The 18,243-nt window shown below is 40.9% G+C and overlaps 1 protein-coding gene across 1 annotated transcript in view; it reads left to right on the top strand.

The window, feature by feature from the left end:
* CASR (calcium sensing receptor) overlaps positions 1-18,243 on the top strand; it is a gene marked incomplete at its 3' end in the record, with an annotated part of 74,075 nt that overhangs the window by 30,625 nt on the left and 25,207 nt on the right. The window contains exons 2-3 of the mRNA XM_081138036.1: positions 13,729-14,156; positions 16,393-16,699. Coding sequence (XP_080994162.1) covers positions 13,972-14,156; positions 16,393-16,699 — 492 coding nt within the window. The 5' untranslated portion in view covers positions 13,729-13,971. The remainder of the gene's footprint in view (positions 1-13,728; positions 14,157-16,392; positions 16,700-18,243) is intronic.

Raw genomic sequence — 18,243 nt, 5'->3', positions numbered from 1 at the left:
TTTCCTATAACTTTTAAAAGAGCTTACTTCTTATCAAAGAGATTGGGAGAAGACTTAAAAATTAGTTTGGAAAGTTTCGGGGAATCAGAGTGGAAAGAGCTCTTTGTAAAACCTTTGCTGGCCTCTTCTTACCCTGACCACCTCTTCAGGAGCCACTCCCCGGCTCGGGGGCAGGCAGAAGGACACTGAGAGCTCACTGGATAGCCACAGATTGCAGAATGTTCAGGACCATCCAGCTCCTGAAGAAAAGGCCTCTACTGGCCCCTAGAAGGATTCCCAGAGAGAGAGCGGAAAAGACCAGGGAGTGCTGGACAAAGGGGGTTTTGAAGGTGACTTCTAATGGCCACGTGTAAACAGCATCCTGGACCTTCCCATTTGAGGTGAATGCTATTGTAACATATATCCATTGTGTAAATTTGAAAAAGGAGTTTAGTAATGAAAGATTTGAGTTTAAAAGTAGAGTTCTCAAGATTCTGCCGGAGAAGGTAAAGAAGGATGATCACCAGATATGTAAGTCCCCTCCGCACTGGGGGAGAAGGCGAGAAGCGGCTGATCTACGGTTCATGGCCATTTTCTCTAGTTCACAGATCATGCATATGGATTACAGATTCAGAAAATTACCCTAGCTACAGAGCAATGATTTCTGAACTGTGTTTTCTTAAATACTGGTATCATAGCATGTTAGCAATTATTGTGTGAGTATTTCAGGGAAACTGAAGAATGAATTGACATTGACAGGAAACTGTTGTGTATCTATTCCAGTGCATTCTTGCTTTGCTAGGTTATGCTTTAAAAAAAAAAAAAAGTTATAGTGTTGGAATAAAAGGTTCATTTTGAAACCCTTCTTAGGAAATAGATTTTTCAGAACCAAGAACAGACTACCAATCTGAGCCAATGCAGATGAAAGAGTTGGTCAGATAATCTAACACTTGCATGTACATTAGATCCCCCACAAGGCTTGTTAAAACCCAGGTTGCTGGGCCTCACCCCCAGAATAGCTAATTCAGTAGGTCAGGGAGGGACCCAAGAATTTGCATTTCTAACAACTCCCCAGGAGATGCTGCTACTGCTGATGGTCTGAGGACCTCACTTTGAGACCCACTGCTCTACGCTCAGCCTAGTGCCTGACAGATATGAGACTCTTTATATAGTAACATTACATTTCTGCTTGAAGGTTGCTACCGCATTATAGGAAATCTACTGGGTGGGTTTCCACCATGTGTGATGGTGTGGTGGATAATCCAGCCTCAAAGTCAGGCTTACAGAAACGTGCATGAGCCGTATTTGGGGAGGTTTATTTCTTTGACAGTCTTCCTCCAGAGCAGCTGCAGCTGTCATTAGCAATGGAGTGCTCTCATCGGGGCAGTGCCATGTAGCCTCTTCCAGGATTTATTTTTTAAAGATGGTTCATGATTCTTCTATGCAAAGTTGGAGAGGCCAGTTAATCAGGAAATATTTCCTGACAGGGAGACATGGTTCTTCAAAACTGGGAACAAAATTCAAAATGAATTTAACAGGGCCCATAAAAAAATTCAGCTTGAACAACTGCAATGAGACGTATTTGGGGATTAAAAAATACAAATACAGGTTCTGAAAGAACTGCTCCAGCAAATTTATGTTAGAAAAACAAGGAGAACCTAGGTGACTAGAATGTGGATGTGAATCAGCCAAATGATGGTGTTATGGACAAAAGGCAACAACTATGTCCTGAGATCTGTCGCGTAAGGGCTGGGACACAGTGCCTCTCAACCTCACGTCAGTCTTAAGCATGGTACTAATATTTGTTAACATACTCTAAAAAATAACATGAAGAAGTTAGACAATTTTCATGGGATATTAACATATCTCTAGAAAAATATGAAGAAGCAGAAAGGTTTGAAGGAAATTTGAGTTGTTAAACCTGGAAAAAATGGAGATAACTATTCTACCTTTAAATGAATGTGTTTTCTGCCTCTGATCTTTCATTGCAGCGGTAAACTAAGCAAGAAGAAATATAATTTTGAAAATATATGCGATTTTAATTAACTGTGAGAACAGTCTTCTTTAAAACAAGATGATAAAACACAGAGTGTTTGTCATTTTTGGCCTTGGAAATTTGCAAGAAGCTAATAGTTACCCATTTTAAGTGCCTTTAGAATTTCATAAGCTCTTCCATGATTCCTGCAGCCCTGGAGCAAACTTGAAGGAAAGAGCTCCCATATTACTGAAAAAGCTCAAATGTCCATCAATGAGAAAGTGAATAAGTTGTGCTAAATTCATACAGTGGAACACAGCAATCCAAATGATGAACTATAGTAGCATGCAGCAATATAGATGAATCTTATTAATATAATATTAAGTGAAAAAAGTCTCAGAAGATTACATACAGTATTACATACTTTTATAAAGTTTAGAACTAAAATTAAAAAAAATTTTTTTTAGGAATGCGGGTAGATACAATATAACCATATAAAAGGAAAACAAGAGATGACTACAGTGAAAATGACTGACGGTACCAAGGGTGGGCAAGGATGTGGATCAATGGAAATTCACATGCTGCTCATGGGAAGATAAATTGGTTACAACCACTTGAAAAATGTTTTGGCAATATCTACTAAAGCTCAATATACACCAACTCTATCACCCAGCAGTTCCACTTGTAGGTATAAACTCAACATATATTCCCAAAAAGACATGTTCAAAAATGTTCATAGCTGCCCTAGCCAGTTTGACTCAGTGGTTAGAGCGTCAGCCTCTGGGCTGAAGGATCCCGGGTTTAATTCCCGCCAAGGGCACGTACCTCAGTTGCAGGCTCGGTTCCCAGCCCCTATTGGGGCGCCTACAGGAGGCAACCAATCCATGTGTCTCTCTCACATCGATGTTTCTCTCTCTCTCTCTTCCCTCTCCCTCCCACTCTATCTAAAAATCAATGGAAAAAATACCCTTCAGCAAAGATTAACAAAAAAAATAAAAAAGAATAAAAAGTATACCTAGTATGACTAGACTGTAAAATCTTTTTTTGCAGTGTTTTTCCTGTGTATTTAATGTTTATGCCTGTTTATAGAACCATCTTTTGAAATAACATTTTATAATAACATTTAAAAAGTAACTTTTATTTCATTTCAAAAAAAAAAGGAAGAAATTCATTATTCCATCACCAAGATCTAATCACTCTTAGCATTTTGATGTGTGTTCTCTTAGTCTTGATTATGATTTTAAGAAATCATTTCAAAGCAGGGCCATGGGATGTGGAGGAAGGCAAAGAGATGAACATGTGGTTTCAGATGATGGTTTTGGTGGGAGAGGCAGGAGAACAGGACCCAGGAGGGAAACGTACAGTAGGGTACTGCTGTTCTTTGTTTTGGATGGTAGTGTCTCAGGTATTCATTCATTATTAAAAATAACTCAATTATATATCAAATTTTTAAAAAAGTAAGATTATCTCTAAAATCTTAGAGAATCAATAAACAATAATAATTTAAGTAATAAAAGAACCCAGTGATGTATCAGGATATATAATTAACATACAAAATCAATAGCTTTCATTGGGCACAAACAATAACCAGCTAGAGGACATAATGGTAAAGAAAGCCCCATTTATAATAGAAAAAAAAACAAAAAACGATTAAATACCTAGGAATAAACTGGGCAAAACTGTGTAAAACCTGTAAGAGGAAATGCTGCCAAGACACAAAATTTGTATTGGATAAAAGGAAAGGCATAGCTGTTTTCAAAGAGGACAACTCAACATCACAAAGAGGTCAATGTAACAAAATCCCAATAAAAATATTTGCAGACCTCTTTTTATGGCGCTAGTCCAGTTGATGCTGAAGTTCATAAGGAAAAACAAACCTGCAGGAATTACCAGGAATAAAAACTATAAAGGTAATTAACCCTACCACGTATAAAACCATACTATAAGTCTTTATAATTAAAATAAGCTGCTAGACCAGTGGAGTAAAATAGAAAGTCCTGAGCTAGATCTAAATAAATTTGGAAATAATAAAGGCAGTGTCTTACATCACAGAAGCAAAGATAGGCTTTTTAATAAATGTCCCCGGCACAACTAGACTGCCACTTGGAAAAAGATAAAATTAGATCTGTATCTCACACCACACACAAAAATTAACTCCACACTTGTCAGGGAACTAAATGTAAAAAAAAAAAATTTAGATAGAAAATAATTTAATGAGTTAAGCCAGAAAAAATATTATTAATTCCTTTATAAACTCAGTGTAAGGAAATGCTTTGTAACACTGACTCAAAATCCAAGGGCAATAAAAGAAATAATTCATAAATTTAACTACATAAAAACTTTTTTTAATTGCATGGTAAAATAAAGACAAAGAACTGACAAATTAGAAGAAAACATTTGCAGCATGTATCACAGATAAAGGGCTAATATCCATAATATTTAAAGATCTCTTAAAATTTAAGGGGAACAGGCCGGGCATGGCTCCGCGGTTGAGCGTCGACCTGGGATCCAGGCGACCGGGGTTCGATTCCCGGTCAGGGCACATACCCGGGTTGTGGGCTCCATCCCCATTCGGGGGCGCGCAGGAGGCAGCCGATCAATGACTCTCTCACCATTGATGTTTCTCTCTCTTTCTCCCTCTCCTTTCCTCTCTCTGAAATCAATAAAGATATATAAAAAAAAAAAATTAAGGGGAAAAGGACCAGAACTCTGATAGAAAAATGAGAAAGATATAAGGACAGGAAAAATAAATTAATTAAAATAACAATAAAGAAAGTGGACCAGGAGTGGATCAATGAGGGGATGTTACCAACCAAAGATTATGATTAATCCAGTTTTGTGCACCTGAGGTCCAATTAAAACGACAAGAATTTCCATAGTAGATTTCATGCTGTCTTTGAAAGTCAGTTTAGCCTTCTGGAGACCTAAAATGATATCATTAAGACACACTTGGGTACAGTGACAAATCAGACAGGAATAAAAGAAATTATTTCCTTTTCATTGCTAAACCCCACTCGGCTTTTTCGATGAGTTCTGAATTCCAACTCCTACACATGATAAGCTTGACCACCGCGATGCAAACATTGCTGTGTCAGAAGGTTTCAGTGTGAACCAGATAAACTTTCCAGTTCCCTTCTACCTCCAAAGTTCTGTATTTCAGATTGATGACTGACGTGGTGTCCCCAGTCTGAGTAAGTCTACCCACTCAGTTAATGAGGCAAAGAATGACTTTCCCAGACACCATCCTCCTAATGACACAGGAAGTTTTCCCTGGGGACGCTTCTTATGATTTATGTATTTGTTTATACCCTATCATTACTTATGAAAATGAAAGATTTAATAGGGTGAGGAAATTGGGGTGAAATAAGAGCAGGAAGAAAAAGTAATGCCATTAGTAATATTAAAACACAAAAATGCATGCTTTTGGTTTCTATCTTAACTAGAGCTGGGCCACAGATTTGGCTTGCAGCTTCCTAACAGAGCAGAGAGGGAAACAGGAAATAGAAGATTCATAATGCCTATAAAATAATCTGGGCCAGTTTTTCCAAGGAAAACCAGTATTTCCTCTCACTTAGAGGTATGTCCCAGTGGTATGCTGGAGCCAGTAGGCTTCTACCAGCTCATGAGAGCCAATGGTTAAATATCAAGGATTTTTGCAAGTTAAACCATGGTAGCTGGAAATCTGCCATGGCGAGAGTATTCAGCAAACACTACAAATCAAGGCACTTTTTCTTTTGATTTTGTTTGTTTGTTTTGCTAGTTTACCAGCGCATCACTCCATGTTCCAATGGCACTTGTAGGGGGACACTATTTGAGGCCAGAGTTGCTGCAAGTAAGAGGGAGAAAGGCTCGATGTGGAAGCTTGTTGAGTGTAGCAGAAACATCCCTCGGGAGAAGAGAACAGGGACTCTATGCCCAAGGCCAGAGAATGACTGGGGTATGCATCAGTACTCACCTACCCCACCTCAGTCCTCCTTCTTTCCAATACTACCCTTTGCAATTTCATACCTGGGCTTACAAAAATGCTATGCCCAGTGAGGGTCAGATATAATCTCCCCATTCAAAATGGAAGGAGACTTGACTTGCGGTGGTGAACACACAGTACAATATACAGATGATATATTATAGAGTTGTACACCTGAAGTCTGTATAATTTTATTAACCAATGTCACCCCAATAAATTCGGTTTTTAAAAATGCTTCCAAAGAAACTGGGAGAGGCTCAGTCGAAGGATTTTATGCTTTCCACTAGGTCAGCATTCCCCAAGCCTATGTTTCACAGCATTGTAACAAGTGTCCTTTGCAGGGGGTAGGTAGGGGGTGAAAATGTCCCATGCCAAAATAAATTTGGGAATGAGCAGGTTACAGTTAAGCAGTTACTTTTTAAAAAAACTTTATTGTTGACACTATTACAGACGTTAGAATTTTCCTCTCCTTAGCCACCTCCACCCAGCCCCCACCCCCATTTCCCTCTGGCAATCATCCCACACTATTGTCTGTGTCTATGTGTTACATATATATGGTTTTTTGCTAATCCCTTCACCACTTTCATCCAGTCCTCCCTTCCCTCTTCCCCTTGACAGCTGTCAGTCTGTTCCATGTATCCCTGCTTCTGTTTCTATTTTGTTCATCTGTTTACTTCATTCATTAGATTCCACATATAAGTGAGATCATATAGTATTTGTCTTTCTCTAAGCAGCTATCTTTATGCAGGACTTCTCAGAGCCTTTAGAAGGTGACTGTGCCCTTGTGGCCCAGAGTGGACGTCAATTCCCATATTTATTTTACCCCCAGAACACTTTGTGGTGGCACATTTTGGGACACCAGACTGAAAATACACCCCCCAGGTAGTCAGGGCTCCTTGGTGATTTTGAAAGGCAATCCCAATACATTATTCCACAGAAGTAATTCTTTCCTGCAGGACTTGAAGCTCTGGCATGTTTCTTTATGACAACGTGACTTGCACATCTGCTCTTCACCAGAACCGTTTCATTAAGCCTGTGGGTGTCCACACATCCATCAGTGGAGCTGACTTAAGGGAGCCGTATCAGGACAAGACATTTCTTAACTCATCGCCTGTTGCCCCGGGAGCTCACTCAGTCCTGTCGTGGAGCACAGGCATTGGCCACATCGAAGGCCCAAAGTCAGCCCCCATTTCAGCTCACGAGGTTCTGGAGCAGAGAAGGTGCATTTCTCGTCATTTTTTAACCTTGAGTCTTTGCTCCCACCCCCATTCTATTTCCTTATTCTTTTCCTGTCTTTCTCTTTCTCCTTGAGCTGGCTCCTAGACTCCCGAGATGGCTTATGGTGCCTTCACACTCGGCACATGCAGCCGTTCACTTAGTCACCGGGGGAGCCCCTCCGCGTTCCAGGCCACAGACGAGACCTCCAGGCTGTGTCCTCGCGGAGCTCACCGTACAACACTCAGGAGTGTTTGTTTCCTCTCCTGTTTATCTTCTTTATTTGCTTTGTCTTGGCTGTTTCTGCCCCTGGGCTGGGTGCCCCCTGCGGCCCCTCCCCACCCTGGTTCATCCTTTCTCCTGCTTTCCCTGATAGCTTTTTCCAACGACTCACAGGAACCCAGCTCAGCTGGTTCTTATCACCCTCCTGCCCTTGGCATTTTTCCGGCTCAATTAAGCCATTACCAGAGCTAAATGAGGCATGGCCTCTCCAAAAGTCACACCTGTTGTCAGGGAGATGGAGGGTAAACCTGTGCAACTGGCAGGAGGAGGCAAGCAGGGCTGGAGGGAGGCCAGTCGAGTGTGACCAGCAGTTTGTGTCCTCTCAGTGCTGACAGAGAGCCCTCATTTTATTTTATTTTTTAATTGAATTTATTGGGGTGATATTGGTTAATAAAGAAGACCCTCATTTTAAACAAGAGGCCCCTTGATTTAATACGGAAGGAAGTCTGACACAGAACTGGGGATGGTCACATTAGTGATGGCAAATAAGATGTCCCTAATTCTTTGGCAAATGTGCATGAGGTGTGCATAAAAACCCATGTTGTGGGTTTGTGCTCAGCAAGAGGTTAAAAAAACCCAAAAAACCTGTAACCGGAGTCAGGTACACAGGGTTTTGGTTGAACTTTCTCAAGGTTTTCCCTGTCCACTCGCATTAAAACATACGCGTTTCACCTTTCTGCAGTAGTGGCTCCACACCTTACTGTTCATATTGTTTGTGATGAGTGTGACAGAGGAGAGCAGATTATAGCACAGTCAACCCAAGACAAATCAGCGTACTCCCCCCAAAGAAGATAAATAATCTCTGTTGGAAATAAACCTTGGTTTCATACTCTAAACTCCATTCCTCTAATTTACTGAGTGGTTTTATGTTCCGAAAGTCTAATTGAAATGTGGCCAAAATCATTCTGCTCTAGAATTACACAATTTCCAGAAATTTTAAAGCCCAGGATGGTTTTTATTTTGATGAAATTTGAAATGTCACTGTGTTTACACTAACCTTGCCTTGCTATCTCCTGTTAATTTGTCCTCAGCTCTGGAACGTGGATGAGGCATCCAATTTGTTGGACAAATGCAAGTTCAACAGATATTTTCTGAGCATCCATTCAGTACCAGGTTCCTTGTTCAATACTGGGGATGCAACTGGGATCATAATGAAGCCACTGCCTTTATAAACCTTTTCTTGTGGAGTGACTCCTTCCCTATTCTGTCCTAGAATTGCTCAACCAGCTCCTAGTTTTTCCTGATTGTGTTTCACTCATTTAGAAAATATCTGTGGAGCATCGGTTAAGTTCCAGGCACTGTGCTTGGTGCCAGGCTACGGTGATGACAAAGAAAAAGAGACAGACTCTACCTTGAGGAAGGTTCCAGTCCCCACTTGAATTCTCTTTCCTGGCAGCCACCAGAAACAACTCCACTCTTCCCTCTGTGCTCCCTCAGCACTTAGTCCATGCCGCTTCCTAACATTTGCATCACTGTAATTATAATACATCTTCTGTCTCCTTTTAAGCCATGAGCACCTTGAAGGTAACAATCTCAACTCCCCTCCTCCCCCAGGGCCTTACACTCCCTCATGTCTAACACATAGAGGAGCTCCATAAATGTTTTTTGAATGAACAAATAATCGTGTGAATTTACAAATTCACGAACCTATGGAACCGCAGACCAGTCTGCCCTGACCTCCCATCCCACATCTCTTGGTTGAGGAACTCAATGCTCCATCATCTGTCAGAACTGGAACACTCCTCACGATTTCAAGGACCTTCTAAACATAAAACCAGCTGGTCCACGGGTCATTTCTTCTTCCGAATGTACCTGCCATTGAGATAAAGAACAAATAAAGCTTTAACTTATGTTTACAATACTCTTTTTTGCAGGAAGGCAAATATGATTATATAGGATTTAAATGAAATAAACTTATAGCAAGGAGAACAAATGAGTTTATTTGTGACTCTTGGGTAAATAAGGTTAATATAACTGCAGTAAAAAAAAAAAAAAAAAAAGAACAGTGGCTTAATCAAGCTAGAAGCTTTTTTCTCTGTCATGTAAAAGTCCACATGGAGGTCCTGCCCCATGAAATTCTCACCTCATGGCACCATTTTTCCCTAGGATATGGCTTATGATTCAAGATGGGCTCCAGCTGTCATGTTCACCCCCATGCAGCAGAATGGAGGAAGGGGGGGTGAGGGGACAAATGACCAACACCAACTCTCTCTTAAGCCAAGTTTCCTGGAAACTGCCATGGGGCACTTCAGCTTACATCCCACTGGCCCAAACTTAGTCCTATGACCACACATTATTATACAAGAAGTTGGGGGAAGTTAAGGAGCCCTGTGTAGTGTACTGAATTAGGAGAGGGAACATTATAACTAAGTCACTAAGACCTGTTAACTTTTCCCTAACTCCTTTTTATTTTCAGCAACCACTTGTCCAGCTAAAAACTATTTTACTGTGGCACAAAAGGAGTATAGATGTGAGGGATACAATTAAAAGTCTATCACAGATACTAAAACGGAAGTGTTAGTGATTATTCAAGAACCTCTACATTCTAGCCCGGCCGGGCGTGGCTCAGCGGTTGAGCGTTGACCTAGGATCCAGGCGATCGGGGTTTGATTCCCGGTCAGGGCACGTGCCCGGGTTGCGGGCTCAATGAATGACTCTCTCATCATTGATGTTTCTGTCTCTCTCTCTCCCCCTCCTTTTCCCTCTCTGAAATCAATAAAGGTATGTTTTTTTTTAAAAAAAAACCAACTTTTGCATTCTAATTTTTGTAGGCTGAGGTGACAATGATGAGTTCTAATTGTTTATCCGCTGTATTACACTCATGCTTGGTACTGCTCTGGTGGTCCATATCTAGAAGGTGGGAGGAGTGAAGTAGAAAGTAAAAAAAGCTTTTGCAACAAGGAAGTTGGGGTGGGGGTGATGCAGTGAGAAAAGGAATGGAAGAGGGAAGGCAGAGTGGAAAGAGATGGTAGAATAGATAGACGAGGTGATTGGATATTGGAGGAAAGGGAGAGGGAGGATCTTTTTTTTTAATTTTTTTTTTAACCGTCATCTGAGGATATTTTTTGATTGCTTTTCAGAGAGAATGGAAGGGGGGGAGAGAGAGAGACATCAATGTGAGAGAGACACATCAATTGATTGCCCCCTTCATGAGCCCCAACCAGGGCCAGGATTGAGCCTGCAACCAAGGTTTGTGTCCTTGGCCAGAATCGAACCGGGATCCTTCAGTCCAGGGGCTGAGGCTCTAACCACTGAGAAAACCCCAGTAGGGTGAGAGGGAGGATCCAGAATCATTCTCAGCTTTGAAAGCAAATTAGACCCTGGTAATGGGACTAAAAAGAGTGGTTTGGAGACTACATTAGGTTGGTGTGGAGTTAACTACTGCAAATTGACCTGAAATTTCTCCTTCACCTATTATTTCCTGCCATGAATTTTCTCTTGAGTGGACTAATGAAGTTAATAAACTTATCTAAGTAGTTAATCTTTCACAGGAAAAAGTTAACAGGTCTTAGTGACTTAGTTATAATGTTCCCTCTCCTAATTCAGTACACTACACAGGACTCCTTAAAATTGAGTTCTTAAGGCATTATTAATTCAATGTCAGAATTTCTCACTTGAGTAAGCTGACTATTTGGAGAATCTATTCCCCCAACTGGAAAGTAGAATTGCTTATTGCTCTCTTTATAGTTGTGAAGTTTAAAATACATTGAATGTTTAAAGGACCTGACCTCATGACCAGTTCAGTAAATGTTAGTTTCTATTTCCTTCCAAAGTGCTTTTTTTAAAATGCATTCATACAAACATTTATTTAGCAGTTACTATTGCACATACTGTGCTAAGTACTGGAGAGAAAAGTTGAATTTAGCCATTGAAAACAAAGTTTAAGTATTTTTTCTCACTTCCAGATGTTGGGGTAAAGTGTGATCCTCTACACCAGTGTGCTGCCCCCTGGACTAGGATTTCCTGAGGGCAGGGAACGGGCGTGTGTTTGTTACCTTATATTCCCAGGACTTAGCACATGTGCTTATTAAATGTATGACCAAAGTCCAAGGAATGAAGCCAAAAAATCTAAAAGCACGACTGGAGTTAGAGAACCAGGACTGTTACGGATGTTCAGACATTATTGGAGGCCCTTCCGTGAATGCTGAGTATCTGCTGTGGTGTTCCTTCCATGGGGGCTCAGTATCTTCTTCTAGAATGGCTGTTGGAGGAAGTAGGGATCTTAAGAGGCAAAGAGCAACATATGGCAATGGTTAAGAGCTTGGACTCTGGAATCAGACATTTATGCATATAATTATAACAAAATGTGATGAATCTTTCAAGAAAGGAATTCCAAGATGTAAAGGACTATATAACAGGTAGACCTACCTGGGCTGAGGGTTCAGGGAAGGCCTTCTTGAAGAGTCCTATAAGTTGCTTACTGCACAACTGAGGTGTTGGCATAGGTGGAAATCCAACCTGTGTTCCACTCCCCAGGCTGTAGGTTCACATTGGCCCAAGACTGTGCCTGCCCCAGAGGAGTTCTTTTCTCCATTTACACAAAGGCCCCACAACTCACCATGCCTTCCCCACCTGCTACCCATCAGCCATGCCATCCAAAAGCTGAAAGATAAGCAGATGTTTTCCAGACAAAGTTTAGGCCAGAGGGACAAACAGGGGGAGCAACATGTATGAGGTCTGGGGGATTTAAAAGAAGAAGTCTGGTGTACTTGAGGATCTGAAGAAAATTCACTATGGCTGGAGTGTGGAGTTCAACGGGAAGACTAGCAAGAGTGAAGCTGGGAGGTGCTCATTACAGCTGCCATTTTCTGTGAGTTTACTAGTTATGGTGTGCTAATGGATCTCCATGCATTATTTTATTGAGATCACAGAGGTTAAGTGACTTGCCCAAAGTCGAGTTAGGAAATAGTGGAACTGTGATTCAAAGCCAGGTTTAACTCCAGAGCCTGTACTCCAAACCACTTGTTCCGTGGCTACCAAAGATTTGCAACAGTGGATTGCAAAGGAGCAAGCCTGGAGGAGGGAAGGCTGGTTGGGAAATAGTTGCAGAAATCCAAGTAAGAAATGTTGGTGGACTTAACATGGCCTTGGAAATGGGAAGGAGTGGATGGATTCCAGAGAGATTTAGGAAGTGGAATCTACAAGACTTGGTGCTTATTTGAATATGAAGGACAATGATGGGAAGAGGGAGGAAGCAAGGATGACTTCTCATTTTGTGTCTTTGTGGATGGCACGTCATTTGTTGAGAGAGACAATGGTAGAGGGACAAGTTTGGGAGGAAGGTGGGTTTAGAGCCTGTCAAGTTGAAAGCACCTGTGGGACGTTCAAGGGCAGATGTCCAGCTAATGGTTGTATACTTGGGCCTGAAACTCAGGAGAGGCTGTATAGTTAGCTGACATCAACATGTAATTGTTAATTGACCCACAGACTGGATGACACAGAGTGTAGAATGAGAAGAGCAGAGAGCTCCTACTAGGAGAGCCATGCGAAGGCACCCAGCTGTCGACCTTTGTAGAACACATCCAGACCCTTGTTTTATCTGCATCTTTTTCAAGAACTATTCTTCAAAGGTTTATGGAGTGTCATATTATAAATTGTAACCAGAGACCTGTGATGAGGCACAAAAAAAGGTGGCCCTCATAATAAATAAAGAATAACTGGCCTTGCCCTAGCCTGTTTGGCTCAGTGATTAGAGCATCAGCCCAGGGACTGAAGAGTCCCTGGTTCAATTCCGGTCAAGGGCACATACCTTGGTTGCAGGCTCGATCCCCTGCCCATTCCAGGGGATGTGTCTCTCTCACATCGATGTTCCTCTCTCTTTCTCTGAAACAAGCAATGAACAAAATATCCTTGGGTGAAGATAAAAAAAATAACTGGCCTTTTCTGACATTTTTGTTTGATTTAAAATCAGATGTAAACTTAAATATGACTCATTCTATATTTTCTATAAGAACATATGTGCTGAATAAAGTATCATTAATAATATCATTATTATACAGGAAATTGCCAATTCTATGCATTATTTACACAGAAGAATAAATGGATTAAAATCCAGCGGCAACATCAGCGGAGGCCTTAGCTTATCAATGGCCTCTTTAAAATGTGGCCCTCACATTCCTTCTCCCACATGAGCAATTAAAGTTTTCTGTATCTTACATGAACTGCTATGAAAATGAGACTCTGAGCCATGCCTTCCCCACCCGCTACCCTTCAGCTTCTCTACATAGAAATTCTGAGCCACCTCTGTTGCAGTCACCATAACACGATGGCATTTAGGCTTAGCTGAATTCAGTTCATCTCTCTTTTCTTTCAGAAAGGATCACAGACAGTCTCTACATGATGTGGCTTCCAAAGGCTCCAGGGCCATCCACCTCACTAGTCTGCAATGGAGAAAGCAGAAATGGAAATTCAAACGCCACGACTTCCATTCTGTTATTAATCGCTCTGTAGACATGTGTCCCCACTGCAGGGAGTGAACTGCGCCAAGGGGGAAAGTTCTTGGAGTCTCCAAACCTCCAGCACTTCTCATCTCTCTTCCTGGAGTAGAAGCAGAACTATGGCGCTTTATAGCTGCTGCTTAATCCTCTTGGCATTTACCTGGTGCACTTCTGCCTATGGGCCCGACCAGCGAGCCCAGAAGAAAGGGGACATTATCCTTGGGGGGCTCTTTCCTATTCATTTTGGAGTAGCAGCCAAAGATCAAGATTTAAAGTCAAGGCCAGAGTCTGTGGAATGTATCAGGTAAGAGAAGAAACCAAGTCAAAGAGTCTCTTCTCTTCTGGGGGGCTGGAGAAAAGCTGTACCAAACCCAAAACAATTTTTTCAAACTCGGGTCTCTTTTCAAAAACAGTGATTGGTATTCATCCTGAAACTTATTATACCCCTTACCTCGAATTTTCTAAAGAAATTTTTTCAAAAGTAAAATGTCGATGATACTGAGTAGAAAAATCTATAGTCTGTTGGAATATATGCCTGGTCACTTGGGAACCAAGCCATCATTGAACATTCACCTGGCAGCAGCGTTGCTTAATGCAAGACTAAGTACCTAGATGGAAATTTATTGTAGGTCTAGCAAACCTGAGTAGTAGTATCTCCAATTGACCTTAAGTGCCCCAATGGTCAGTAATAGCTTAGTGTTGCCTGTGTCACTCCTATTTTCTTAAAGACTTTTAGAGTAGAAGAAAACCTCAGTGGTTGGCATGACCCAGGCATCTTCAAAATGAAGCCCATAGCATTTTGGGACCACTCCCATTAGAAAGTCTTTCTCAGAGAAAGCTAAAATTCCCCTGCTAACACAGATGGAGAAGCACAGAATCCACCTAATTTGACTGGACTCTTTTCAGCCATGTGAATTCAGCTCATATATCTCTCTGAATCATTTCTTTTCCAGGCCAAACAGTCTCAGTTTTCTAAATAGTTACTTTGTGACATGCTTTCCAGACCCTTCACCATTGTGATTGTCTTCCATCTGATGCTCCCTAATTTATTATGGCTCTTTTAGGATATGGCACCTAAAACAAGGCACGATTCCCTCAAATAAGATTTGCAGAGTACAGTGGGCTGTGTATCATTTTCTTTCATCTGGACAGCAGAGACCATTACTGCACCCCAAATCTTGACCCATCTTCTATGAGAATAATACATTCTTTCTGAGAATTGCAACTTCCAAAAGTGATCCTTGGTCTTCCTAGTAGCTGGGAAATTAAAATGAAAACTAGTATTATTCCAACAAAACTGGATTTCTGTTTATGTTCTAATAAGAGCTCACAAATTTGATAACATTTTCACATTTTTCTTATGAAAGCAGAAAAACTAAATGCAGAATTTCACTGACCTGATTCTGTCCTTCACATAACCCATGTGGACAGATATCCCTTTGCTGTACCTTGCTGGACAGAGTTGTGCATGTGCCACATGCATACCTAAGGGCAAGCGAGAAGCTTGACCTTAAATAATATATATTTTCATTATATTAAACAAGAGCAAAATTAGCTTAGCAGTATAAATGTTTTATGTAGCCAAAAATTCTATAATATCTCTTCATAACTTTGCAGGTTTTAAACAAATAATTAAGTAACAGAACCATAAAGAAAATGATTACAAGAAAACATCACATTAAAAGTTAGCTCGGGACCTTTAGCACCCTAAACAATACAGTGGGATAGAACAGATTGTATTTCTCACTTCCTGTCATTGAGTTCAAGTAGGACAACCCACGGTGTAAAGAGACAACCTGCAGAGTTGTTGGGGGCACTGACACACTGATTCAGCACATTTATCAAGCCCTCACTCTGAGCCAAGTCTTTGGAGAGTAAAACTATGTCACTGACCCTATTTCTCTGTGTTAATTTGCTTGATTTTTATTTAAAACAATGCCGTTTGAAAGCAACCCATGCTCATTTTTTTTTTTTTAAATAGGAAGTATAAATAAACCAAAAGCACACAATTTAAAAACTCATATTCCACCACCCAGAAATAACCACTGTTCGTGAACAGCCTTCTTATGCATAGTATTTGCTTGTTTGTTTGTTTACAAAGATGAGCTCACTCATTCCCCTTTTCCATTTGACTTCCAGGGCTGTCATGGTCTGAATTTGTGACTTTGCAAATTTGAGGTTATCCTTGGGCTCCCACATACTAAAATCCTGATCTATTTTCCCCCCCTACTCCTTTTTCTTTTTAAATATCTTTATTACTACTGTACCTCAAATTCTTTGCTGGATGAGTCAGGTATAGATTATTCATTCTGTTACCAATAACAGTCTTCATTCTTATTGCTCCCTGTGAGAGCCATGCCGAGAACCCTATGGGGTAGGTGTTATCCCCACGTACAGAGAGGCCCTGAGTCTCAAAGAACACGACCTCCTGAAACCAAAGAGTGACAGAGCCATGATTCCAGCCCAGCTTTGCCCAGTCCTTACTCTAAAGAAGGTGAGCAGAAAGCCTTCTGTTTTCTTCCATTTCTTCTTTCTTCCAGGTATAATTTCCGGGGCTTTCGCTGGTTACAAGCTATGATATTTGCCGTGGAGGAAATAAACAGCAGCCCGGCCCTTCTTCCCAACATGACGCTGGGATACAGGATATTCGACACTTGCAACACTGTTTCTAAAGCCTTGGAGGCCACTCTGAGTTTTGTGGCCCAGAACAAGATTGATTCTTTGAACCTTGATGAGTTCTGCAACTGCTCGCAGCACATCCCCTCTACCATTGCAGTGGTGGGGGCCACTGGCTCCGGCATCTCCACGGCGGTGGCAAACCTGCTGGGGCTCTTCTACATTCCCCAGGTACCCAGGCCTTCGTAGGTGGGCAGTGTGGGACGGGGTCAGGACAGCCAGGCTTGGGGGACTGCCATGCCCAGTGTCCAAACAGTTTGCTCTTTTCCTATCTCTGGCTTTGCATGGGCACTAAAGACCTTTTAATTAGTTGGGACACTGGATCAAGACCATTTGGTATTTCTGAGTCCCCCAATGTTAAACATCAACTAGAGCTTCACAACTCTTCCAAAATTCATTTAAATATACCTTATATAAAACTTTTTATATGCCTTTTATTTATTTTTATACCTTGATTAAAACTACCCCCCCCCCCAAAGTATTCAGTTCTCTATTTTCCACTCCATTCCTTTGGTAAATGACCTTTCTTCTGCCTTGACTAAAAGGAATGAGGCCATATGCTGTAAACCCAGCCTTTCAAACCCCAAATATGTCCCTAACCCTGTGCCCTTAAACAGCTCAGCCTCTCAACCATCTGGTTGAAAATTTAGCCCAGAGGGAAACAAAGCATATTTGCTCACAAAACAGGAAAATTTACTTGCTATGTTGCACATCCTAGAGATGGAAAATATTCTATTTCATTCAACAACTATTTATAGAGTGTGTATGAAGAAGCACCTCCACCCTGCAGGAAGTCAGCCTAGGTGGGGAGATGTCTGCATTTCCAAGGAATTGCACATTGACTGAAACAAGTGCTTTGATAAACATTTGTTCAAAGATGCATACTTTTTCACCAAAAATAAAAATAAAGAGACAGCAAACTCTAAATGCCATTTTATAACCTTAACGCTATAGATTTTTACCCCTTAACGCTATAGAGCAGACCTTTTTTCATGCAAATATTTCTGCATCTATGACATCACTTTATAATAGTGAAAAATTGGAAACAACCTAAATGTCCATGGATGGGAGAATCAGCTCAATTATGATACATTCCTTATTATATCAATTTTTAAATTAAATTATGAGTCACATTTAAGAAATCAAATTTCAGTTTTTTGTGGGCTTCTTTGCTGTCTAATATTTAAAATTTATAAAGTACCCTTGATAAATGCACATCTCTACATTGTGAGGTCTTTGTTTGCTGAGTGATAGCCATTATCCCTTTATATACACGTGACAACTGAGAAAGTCTCATCATCATTTCCCAAATCCTTACTTCAGGGAATTAAAGGTGTTTCCCATGGGGAAGCCCTGGCTCTGTAACTTCTGTGCTAAAATGATCTAACAAAGCCCACACCAGTTAATGTGGTGGGCAAGATGCAAATATGCGTCTTGTCAATCTCACATATGGGGCAGAATTATTTTCAATACACAGTTAAAGTAGGTTGTCGTTATCCCATGGCCAACAGGTATAAGATGTAATTGTCATCAAGAAAGAAAATGAAGGGAAAGGTTTTGATTTTTTTGTGGTTTGAATGAAAGATAAGGTTAAATTGAATTTGAATTTTAATAGTGCTGAAAAGACTGTAAAGATTATCAGTCAAACCAATGTAAGTGTGTCTACAGCAGTGGTTCTCCGCCGTGGCTGAATATTGGAATTGCTTAGGGAGAGT

The sequence above is a fragment of the Miniopterus schreibersii genome (genome assembly GCF_964146895.1).
Source record: "Miniopterus schreibersii genome assembly, chromosome: 5".
Lineage (NCBI taxonomy): Eukaryota > Metazoa > Chordata > Mammalia > Chiroptera > Miniopteridae > Miniopterus > Miniopterus schreibersii.
Note: the sequence above shows the minus strand (reverse complement) of the source record. Positions and strands in the feature narration are given on the sequence as shown.